This window comes from Silene latifolia, chromosome 1 (assembly GCF_048544455.1).
Source record: "Silene latifolia isolate original U9 population chromosome 1, ASM4854445v1, whole genome shotgun sequence".
NCBI lineage: Eukaryota > Viridiplantae > Streptophyta > Magnoliopsida > Caryophyllales > Caryophyllaceae > Silene > Silene latifolia.
In genome coordinates, this window is record NC_133526.1 from 82,138,320 (window position 1) to 82,148,510 (window position 10,191).

Here is a 10,191-nt window from a genome sequence, read left to right on the forward strand (position 1 = left end):
CAAAGGTAAGATGTGGATCGGTATTTTTACTACTTTAATATTCTTTGTTAAACAATAAAAATGATGATAATAATAATAATGATAATAAAAAGATTATGAATTATACTCTTAAGTCTTACCACACCTAGAATATAATTATTTGTTAGGAAAATTTGGGGTATATTTATTTAATTGAATTGAGAAGACCATAGTTAGTTGGCCATTTAAGCATTTGAACTCTAAAAAACAAGCCCAAGTCTCAATAAACATGCAAACTAACGGAGTTTTTTAACGGAATAAAAGTTGGGGGTCACAGAAATTTTTTTTTTTGATAAGTTCAGGGTTACCATGTGGGTGGTTGAAAAATGAAGGGTTACCAGCTAGAATTCAAAAAAACACAAGGTTACCGCGTAGAATAAACCAAAAAAAAAAAATAGTTAATTAATCAATTAGCCACTAACATGATTCCCCCAAAAAAACATGAACACCTGGCTCCAAATTAGCAGGAGTAAGATTAAAAAAAAAAAAAATAGTGACTAGTGAGTCAAGAATTGATCATCGAAATACCAAAAAAAGTACTGTACACTAGGGCAGAGCAAAAAAATCCGATTATCCAAACTGATCCGATATCTGATCCGAATCTGATCCGAATGTTTGGATATCTGATCCGAAAGTTAAGTTTGGTTTGGATATCTGATCCGAAATCTTTGGTATTGGTTTGGATATGGATATTAGAATTAAAACATTTGGATATCCGATCCGATCCGAAACTATAGTTTTCTAGTATAATTTCGAGAAAATAAAATTTTATTTGATACAACAACTTAATTAATGTTTAAAATATTAGAGAAATATTTAAGTGGTACTTAAATTTTATGTCGAGAACATTGGAATAAGAATAATAAAGAAAATCATCATGTAAGACTATGAATATAATCGTGTTTCAAACTTAATTTTAAAGTAAATTCTAAAGTATGGATATCCGATGGATATCCGCATCCGATCCGATTATTTTGGATACCCGAACATTGGATATCCGAAACATTTGGTTTGGATATTGGATATCTAACTTCAGGATTTTTAATATGGATACCCGATCCGAACTAGCACTTTGGATCAAATACCCGATCCATACTCTGCCCTACTGTACACCGTCTGAGAGTCTCAGTAAATCTACAAAGTTTGACCTAAAATTTGGGAAAATAACTCCTGACTCCTCATCCATTTACTTTTTCACTCTCTTCAACTCTTGTTTTCTTCTGTTTTTTTGTAAAAATTCTTTTTCTGATTTTTCACTGCTCATCTTCTTTCTTTCAACATTCTACACTTGCTATTTCTTGAATTAATTATTCATTAGTTGCTTCATTACTTGAATAATTGAGTAATCATGATTACTTGCTTTCAATAATAATTTCAATCATTTCATTTCTTCAAAGATTACTCCTTTTTCATTTTTGGTATCTGGGTTCTACTTGCTTTTCAATTATATTTCAGGTAGGTACGTCATTATAGTCTTATTTATTTGTAATTAAATACATTAATTAATTATTCTCACATGTTTGTTTAATTTTTGAAATTGCATGTTTAATAATGCACCCAATTATGTTGCTGTATCACTGTATGCTCTCATATTCTCATGTGTTGATTGGATTTGTTTATATTTCAGATGTCTGCATTATTTTGATTCATTGATTTGGTTTCAATACTTTGAGTTTGTTGGGTTTCAATTGAGAAACCAATTACAAAATGAGGGCATTGCCTCGAATTATTCGTCAATTTCGATCTAATTCACGGCGTAAAGGAGAGAATTATGGTATTGGTTTGGTGGGCACAAGACATTTGGTAACAAGGGAATTGAGTTATACCCTTCAGGCCATCAGTAATGCACGAAATGACCGCTTTTCAGCCCCCTCGTTAATGCCATCTAGAGCCTTGTGTACCCATGTTGACCAAGTTTCGAATGAGGAAAATGGCGAGAAAGGAGGACCGCTTGTGGAGTATGAAAGACGAATTGCTGCTGGTGAACTCATGGATGGTGATTTATGTCAGGTATGCAGTGGTCAAGGACTTAAATATACTAGTCTGATTAATTGATTATGCAAGCTATTTTGTGTATTAAATTGTCAATTTCTGCAGTACGAGTTGCTTATTTGATCCTTCTTTCTTTCTTTCTTTTATTTTCTACATCTGTTTCTTTTTCTACTTTCGATAAGTTTTAACCTTTAACGACTCTAGTATATGATTAATAGTGAGCTAGGTTGAATACAGTGATGAAGTCAATGATTCCAAATAAATCCTCATACTGAATCTAACTAAGAACCTATTCTTTTGGACTTAATTTCTGCTCAATTCGGTTTTGTTCAGTTTACTTCAGTTCAGTACAAAAGAACATGGCCGAACTGTGCTATTGAGAGGCTTCATGATGATCTAATACAGACCTTTTGGTGGTTCTGTTACTTAATAACAACAAAGTCCTATTGTACGAGTAGTATTGTCACATGGAATTGCAAGGCTTCTAGGATGCTGCATTGTCAAGATGTGGGGATAACTTCAGTGAACATACTGTATGAATGATGGAACCACATACTCACTATTCTTTGGTATCAGATTACCATGGAATAAAGAAACGGTTTAAAGAAATGGTTTAGCTTCTTTTTACGCTGAAGTAGTAGGCATTTGTCATAATTTTCGACGCAACTTTCATTATGGGTCATATGGAAACAACCTATCTTAATAATAAATCAAAGGTCCAACTGCATACAAATGATACAACTGACTTCCCTCCTACCCTGTCTATTGAGAGAGGCATGATGCGCCACGGTAATGTTATTGTACCATATATATCAACAGTATATTGTGAGTAAAATGCTTGTCATAAAATCCTTGACTACGGGTCTACAGTATTTGCATTTGTCCCTTTTGGAGGTTAATTTTTACGGACAATGATTACTGCAGCTAGGCACCTTGCGAGAGCTGCAGAGGCTTTATGATGAACTGGTTGAGAAGTCTATTGAATGTAGGTTGGATCGCTATGCTGCTTCCGAAAAAGCTGGGAGGTAACTCTTGTCAGTACTACCTATGGGCTGTGGGTAGTATTCTGTTTCTTTTCAGTAGCTTGGAGTTCTTGCCTTCTGTTTGTCCATAATTGACATGTTAGTTGGTGATTCAGGAGTAGATGGTTATGGTCCCGTTTTCTGCCACAGTCATCCTATTCGCCCGTCAAAGGATTATACCTTTATGGTGGAGTTGGCACTGGAAAAACAATGCTGATGGACTTGTTTTATGATCAATTGTAAGACCCATTCTAAAGTTATATGTCATATCAAGTTATTGGTTAATGGTTCATGTGCTGTTGTTCTTCGTTTGTCTATTGTTTAAATGTAAGATGCTCTTATTAAGGGTTTAGGTCAAGTTCTTATGAATCCTCATTTAATAATATGGGTAATTGGGTTAGTCTCCCAAAAGGTGGTCTTGTACAAGAATTTGTGATTGTTTGATTACATGCTGTATTATTTCTTTGGCAGACCTTGCACCTGGAGGAAAAAAAGGATACATTTTCATGATTTCATGCTTAATGTCCATAGAAGTTTGCAGGTACTTCATACTCTGATTGCCGTGACTGGCTTAGATGTAAAGCAGTTTATTTGTCTACGTTGTGCTTCTAGTTGAGTTTTATTTCCCTATTGCTCATAAATGCATTGAAAAATTGTGGAAATTTGAACATTTCTGTTAACATTTTATATTGTGCATTGAACTTTTTCAATGAACTGAACTTGTGCTTTGCAACATGGAGAACTTCTGTCTTATAGTATTATTACTTTGCAGAGACACATGGGGGTGTCTGACCCACTTGAGGTAGTTGCAGGAGAGATATCTGACGAATCAATCTTGTTATGTCTTGATGAATTTATGGTATGATCCTAGCCCTAAAATGCCTAAATGTTTTGAGATCCTTAGTATTAAGAGAGAATGTTATTTCTTGGTTTGTTAGATTTGTTTCGATATTTCACATTCTTCATAAGTATGGTTTGGCGTTCTATTAGATGTCGTCTCCAAAAAAATGCCTAACAAAGCTGTTCATGTTCATGGTATAATATCTGTAATTTCCCCTTTACTTTCTTTGATGTTTAGGTGACTGATGTTGCGGATGCATTGATTTTGAATCGATTATTCAATCAGTTGTTCAATGATGGTGTCGTAAGCATATTTCTCTTTACCTCTTGTTATCGGCATAAATAACATCTCTGATTGTGGAAGACTGATTTTTTTTTTACTGCTTATATCAGGTCCTTGTTGCAACTTCAAATCGTGCTCCAGATAACTTGTACGAAGGTGGACTGCAGAGAGATCTTTTCTTACCTTTCATCGCCACAGTGAAGGTAATTGAGGATTTGGAGGTCTTCTTGTTCTTGTGAGATAATTTTACTTAAATATAGTCTCTCTATTTTCACTAACTTGAAAAAATAGTTGAGTGAATAGAAACTTCAAAATTCTTTAATGCGACATAATGACGCAACTTATATGCCACATCCAATCCTATTATCCTGTCTTTGTGAAGTGATTAATGTCCAAATGCACTTCTATTGCAGGAAAGGTGTGTAGTTCGTGAAATTGGTTCGTCAGTGGATTACCGTAAGATGATGTCGGTACGTTTAGGTTGTCCAGTTTTTTTTTTTATTTTTATTTTTTTCGTTTTTCTTTCTTATTTGTACCTAGTAACAATTAGTTTGTTATTGCCTTTACTTTTGCTTGTAGGGTGAACAAGGATTCTATTTTATTGGATTGGACCTATCAGGCGTTCTTAAGGCTACATTTCAGAAGCTTGTCGGGGAACATAAAGCTTGTGCACAGGAGGTCGAAGTGGTTATGGGAAGAAAATTACAGGTATATGCCAACTGGCTCAACTCCTAATGTTATTGCATATGTTTAATGAAAGCTAGTTGCTTAGTAAATCTTTTGCCTATTCTCTAGGTCCCAATGGGTGCAAATGGATGTGCATATTTCCATTTCGAAGAACTTTGTGATAGGCCACTTGGAGCAGCAGACTATTTTGGGTTATTCAGTAAGCCATATTTCCTCTTTTTGTTCTCCCCGCCTTTTTTTCTCTTTCCCTAGTACAGCATATCATCAACAAGACTTCCGTGTACGTCCGGTGTGGGCCCGCTTTGGGGGGAGGGGGGTGTTAACAGTAATGAGACTCTATTAAATTGTATTGAGAATTGTGTCAAACTTATTGCTACTTCACATTATAACAAGCATAAATAGTTTAGTCATTCGTTACTTCTTCATATTCCAAAGGAAAAGAATAGGGTTTTTGGTTTTATTCGAGATGGAGACTTCCTGGACAAGTGTAGCTTGTATACATCATATTAGTATTATAGATCGTAAAAACAACGATGTTCAAATTCCGATTCATGTCCATAAAATGTGACTTAAGTTTTTATGCTGGCTGCCAGTGACACAGACCTACCGCAACCCTCCTCCTTTCTCCGGGCTTGGGACCAGCAGTGAATGCCCGAAAACACTCAGAGGCGGAGTTATTTGATATATTTAATGTTTTGTTTTTTTAATTTTTAAAATTTACTTGTTTCTTTCATATTTATTACACCTTTTTACCAACAACTTTCTTATATATTAATACTTGGTTCACTTTTAAGGTATTCTGGACCCTTAAGTTTATTTCGGTTTTCAAAATCATTTTAATCTTTATTCTCGATTTAAATTCTAAGTTTTTATAAAAGAAATCCAGACTTCGATTTTAAAACCTATAAGTTTACTTGGCTTTCGTATTATGTTTCACTCCCCTTTTGTTTTTCACTTTTTCTTTTCTGTTTTTCGCATTTTTGAGGTGTGCGTTCACCATGGACGGTTTTAAAGGATGATTCATGTCAGCCGACCCCAAATCATTTTGGGATTAAGGCTCTGATGTTGTTGTTGTAGAGCGTAAAAACAACATTAGTTCTGCTTGTGGTGATCAATATATACTCTAATTGGGAAACAGGAAGGGATGAAAGCTACTCTTTAATAGCGTGTATAATTCGTGTGCATGCTTAACCTCCATTGGTTAAGTCACCTTTAGTCTTTGTTGCTTCATACCTAAAGATTTGTTAGTATTTACCCCATGGTGGTTTCATCACAAATTATCACAGCTAGTTCCAAACTGGTTATCAGTGTATATGAAACTAAAATTTCCTGTAGCAACTCGCAGATAATTTTTCGTAAAAAGTAATAGCTGAGTAAATGTAATGTTTATATGTTCTCCTCCCCCCTCCCTTTTTGTTTTTTTCCTACTTGGAACTGAAATCAACTTTATGAGGCAAAAAAATCACTATTCTTGGGCTTAAAATATGGTGGAATAAAGCAAAATGACTCGCTAAACTTTCTATGTTTCTTATCCAGTAAGGTGGTAGTATAATGTCCGACAAACTTTATGACGCAAATTTTGTCATGGGGCATCCATAATCTTGCCCTATGCGTCAGTAATAAGTTAATGCAGTGATAAGGCTGGTATGGCCAATACAGTACCACGCCATAGAAGCAAGCCATTGAGGCACTGGGTATATACTCTGGAATGTTTGAAGGATCTATATCCATGATTTATATTTCTTTTTCCTTTTGCAGAGAAATTCCATACCCTAGCTCTGGATGGTATTCCTATTTTTGGACTTCATAACAGGACAGCAGCATATCGTTTTGTCACATTAATTGATGTGCGTCTCGTATCTTTCATTCCTTGAGTTCTTGAAGACATCTACCCGAGTTTCATGTTGTGTATGTGGGAACTAAAGAAGTTCTGATTTATCCTACTGACTATGATATGAGACCTTAGTGGTGTCACACTATCACCTGATCACTGAATACTTATAAAAGTTTGTCAATGCTGATTCGGAGAGCGGATCGCTGCCACTATTCACATACCCACCCACCCTCCCCTCTCCCGCGGAAAGGAAGGATAAACTAGATGAAAAATAGGGAAGACTTATGCTGGCGTTTCCCTGTGGTTGATTTTCTCTTATTTGTATCTGTTATACTAGACAACGTACAATCATAGGTAGCTTGGCCACTTTGAGCTATTGGCTGGCAACTATGAAACATGGAATGGACTAAAGTTCTACCCATAAGGGTACACGTACATGTGATTTCGTATTTAACCTCAGGATACGTCCCTATTGCAATGTTTATCTGTAATTGTTTGCATTTTCCTGTTAACACTCTCACGCTTCAGGAAAGATCAGAATTTTTACCAATTCTTAATATATTTAGTATTACTCCCTATTATTCATTTAGAATTCAAACCAAATATTATAGGTTACATATTTACACGGAAACTATGCGAATATTTAATAGAATAGCTTTTTGCAAAAAAAAAAAAAAACAAAAAAAAGACTGCGAATAGTTGTTTTTCTTCCTTTTTTAAATATTCTTGACCGTGTGATTAGTTGAGATCATGTTTAATGTAATATTGTGCATTCAGTTCTCAATATTGTCCGAACTGTAGCACGTGTTGATGCTATGAAATTCTGAGGCTCAACATAATTGGTTTGCTAGGTGATGTATGAAAACAAGGCCAGATTATTGTGTACAGCAGAGGGCAGTCCATTTGAACTCTTTGAAAGAATTGTAACGGTGTCTGATGCAAAGCAGATAGCACCACGGACCTCTTCACGGTCAAGGAAAAATGACGATCTTGATCTTTGTGTAGACAATGAACTTGGATTTGCCAAGGACCGCACCGTAAGTAGGTAAGAAATTCCTCGTTCCTTAGGGTAACACTCATTATAACTCTTAGTCATATCAACTGTTATGCATTGTTTTCAATATACAATATTCAGCAACAGTCAAGGTCAGGAATCTTGATAAGCCGGAAAAAAAAAAAAGCACCAATGATCTGACAGTGAAATTAGATGCCTGGCCTCGTGACCGGGGGTTTCAACTTTCAAATGTGTACAGTTTATGGTACACAACAAAAACTGAAAAATTGTTAATATGGCTTCAGCATAGAGTTATGGTCAAATATCCGATTTTTTCAATAAAATGTTACTCATAGATGTTAAAATAAACCAGAGGGGGCCTTTCATAATACATTGTTGTGATATTTTGGAACAGGTGGTGATGATTTAACGTAAATTTCCTAAAAAGTGGCTAAATATGGGACTTATTTTACAGCTTTAAAAAAAAAAGCAAAAAAAACCTTTAATCATGTAACATAAGTTGCAATAAAAGAATGGATGCAGAAAGTAGTTTCTGACCGGCTCGTTACCAATGGGGGTTGAATTTGTAAGGAGAAATATTGCGGTGGACCCAACTTGTAAATTGTGTTCAGTTGCTGAGGGGATCACGGAGACAAGTGCACACTTGTTTCGTGATTGTCAAATTGCTCGCCGTGTCTGGGCTTGCTCCGATCTTGGAATTAGGATCTTAGGGGGTGCGCACATTGAGATTGGAGAATGGATCATTAACTGGATAACTTATCTTAGGGAAAACGGAGGACGCGGAGGTTAAAATCATCAAATTCTTGGCCACTTTATGGTGTCTGTGGCTGGTTCGTAATCGGATTTCTTTCCAGGGGGAGCTTTTTCATCCTCAAATGTTCCTTGGCTTATGGTCGTGTTCGGTGGACACGGCTTTGAGGGCTCTTGAGACTGGGAGGGAGGAAAGAAGGTGTGTGGAGGTGGATGTGAGTCTTAAGGAATCATGTCGTTTACGAGAAGGGAGACCTTTCTTTATGGTGGGGGGACGGGGAACGTGTACGGCCATCCGGGTCATGGTGGATGCTGGGTGGAAATCCGTGGGACATGCAGCTATTGGGTGGGTGGCTTATGTGGAGGATGGTGTTTCCTGGGCGTCCAGAGGTGTTAAGATTTGTGCGGAATCTGGGCTGCAGGCAGAAGCTTTGGGACTCCAGGATGTGTTGAAATGGGCATATTCACAAGGGATTCTTCATTTAGAGGTCAACTCGGATTGCCTACAACTTCTACTCCAACTAGCCTGGAGATGGAGCATCACCTCATTGATGGTGTCATTAAAGACATGCGTCTTTTATTTCCTTATTTTCATTGTTTGTCTTTTAAGTTTGTGCCGCGTCGTTTTAATAAGGTTGCTCATGATCTCGCTAAGAGAGCAATGAGCGACTAACTTTGTTGGTTATTTTCTTTACTGCTGCCCAAAAAAAAAAAAAAACAAAAAAAAAGATACTCCTGAAGATGAATAAATTAGAAAATAGACATATTTTCTTAATGCTGACGTAAAGAATTCAACTCATATTTGCAGATTAACAGAAATAAATAGCAAAGAGTACCAAGAACAGCACGCAGCAATTTTAGCAGCAAAGCAGCTTGAACAAGGGATTTCAGCTGGAAATGCCAATGTAAGTAAGTAAATCATGAGGGGAAGGTGCTGTCACAAATATACGTGAATAAAGACATCTCCTGGTTGAATAGTTCATAAAGCCGGCTAACTTGTAGCGGAAATAGAGAGTTACATAAGTTCTTAATAATACTAGAAAGGCAAAATAACCTTCAAGTAGACCAGTATGTTGTATAATCTCTATAGCCCACAGATTATGGCTCATGATATGAGCCTGTAACACACACAACTTTTGATTACAATTTTGAATTAATGATGTAGCCGTTTGCCTGTTATGTAATCTTTGGTCATGGTCTCATGGATCTCTTAATAATGCAATGCTTGTATCAGTCTCTAATGGCTCCAGATTTTCTGGTTTCTATACATTGGCTTAGTGAAGAAAGACTATGCCAATCGATGGTTTCATTTTGGTCGGTTAATGATCGCGCCCTTTTGGAATGGGCCTATTTTAGGATGTGCGGTCATCTACCAAATACGTTAGCTGGAGACGATCATTTCTGGGCCATAGTTCTCCCGCATTGATAGTTTGTATTATTATTTGTATATACTTACAAATCATTAAATCAAGGTTCACTCTCTGAATGGAATCATGTTCAGACGGCGTAATTTTTGTTTGGGTCGTCTTAGACCATATCAAATGAGTGTTTATTTTCGCAGTACACATTTTATTTAACGCAATATAAATTTGACCAAATTACCCTTCTCATTTCCACTCAAAAAATTTACTACGTAAAAGGGAAAGTAGAAGGCAAGGAGGGTGTACTGCGCACTCACCACCACACCCGCCCCTATACCGTCCTTAACATCCCTCGGGCAACCGCTTCGCTGACCACCGGGGACTCAAAA

At 36.5% G+C, this 10,191-nt stretch overlaps 1 protein-coding gene across 2 annotated transcripts; it reads left to right on the forward strand.

Moving 5' to 3' along the window:
• The first annotated feature begins 1,183 nt into the window (after positions 1–1,183).
• Positions 1,184–9,620, forward strand: LOC141607119 (uncharacterized). 2 transcript variants are annotated; one of them, XM_074426481.1, is made up of 14 exons: positions 1,184–1,473; positions 1,646–2,028; positions 2,935–3,035; positions 3,149–3,271; positions 3,504–3,573; positions 3,805–3,891; positions 4,111–4,176; positions 4,266–4,358; positions 4,569–4,625; positions 4,735–4,863; positions 4,951–5,041; positions 6,601–6,689; positions 7,528–7,721; positions 9,250–9,620. In XM_074426481.1, the coding sequence occupies exons 2-14, from the start codon at positions 1,726–1,728 to the stop codon at positions 9,356–9,358; spliced, it is 1,512 nt and encodes a 503-aa protein (XP_074282582.1). In that variant the 5' UTR covers positions 1,184–1,473; positions 1,646–1,725; the 3' UTR covers positions 9,359–9,620. The 2 variants fall into 2 exon arrangements, with proteins under 2 accessions (XP_074282582.1, XP_074282590.1); XM_074426489.1 differs by lacking the exon at positions 9,250–9,620 and adding an exon at positions 8,086–8,172 and having other exon boundaries at positions 1,199–1,473.
• Positions 9,621–10,191: the final 571 nt, after the last annotated feature.

What these genes read in the sequence shown, in the direction of transcription:
- LOC141607119 (XM_074426481.1), top strand. Translation starts at nt 1,726, where the DNA reads ATGAGGGCATTGCCTCGAATTATTCGTCAATTTCGATCTAATTCACGG. An exon ending in GACTTGTTTTATGATCAATT is followed by an intron (nt 3,272 to 3,503) that starts GTAAGACCCATT and finishes TTTCTTTGGCAG; the next exon opens with ACCTTGCACCTGGAGGAAAA. An exon ending in AAGGACCGCACCGTAAGTAG is followed by an intron (nt 7,722 to 9,249) that starts GTAAGAAATTCC and finishes TCATATTTGCAG; the next exon opens with ATTAACAGAAATAAATAGCA.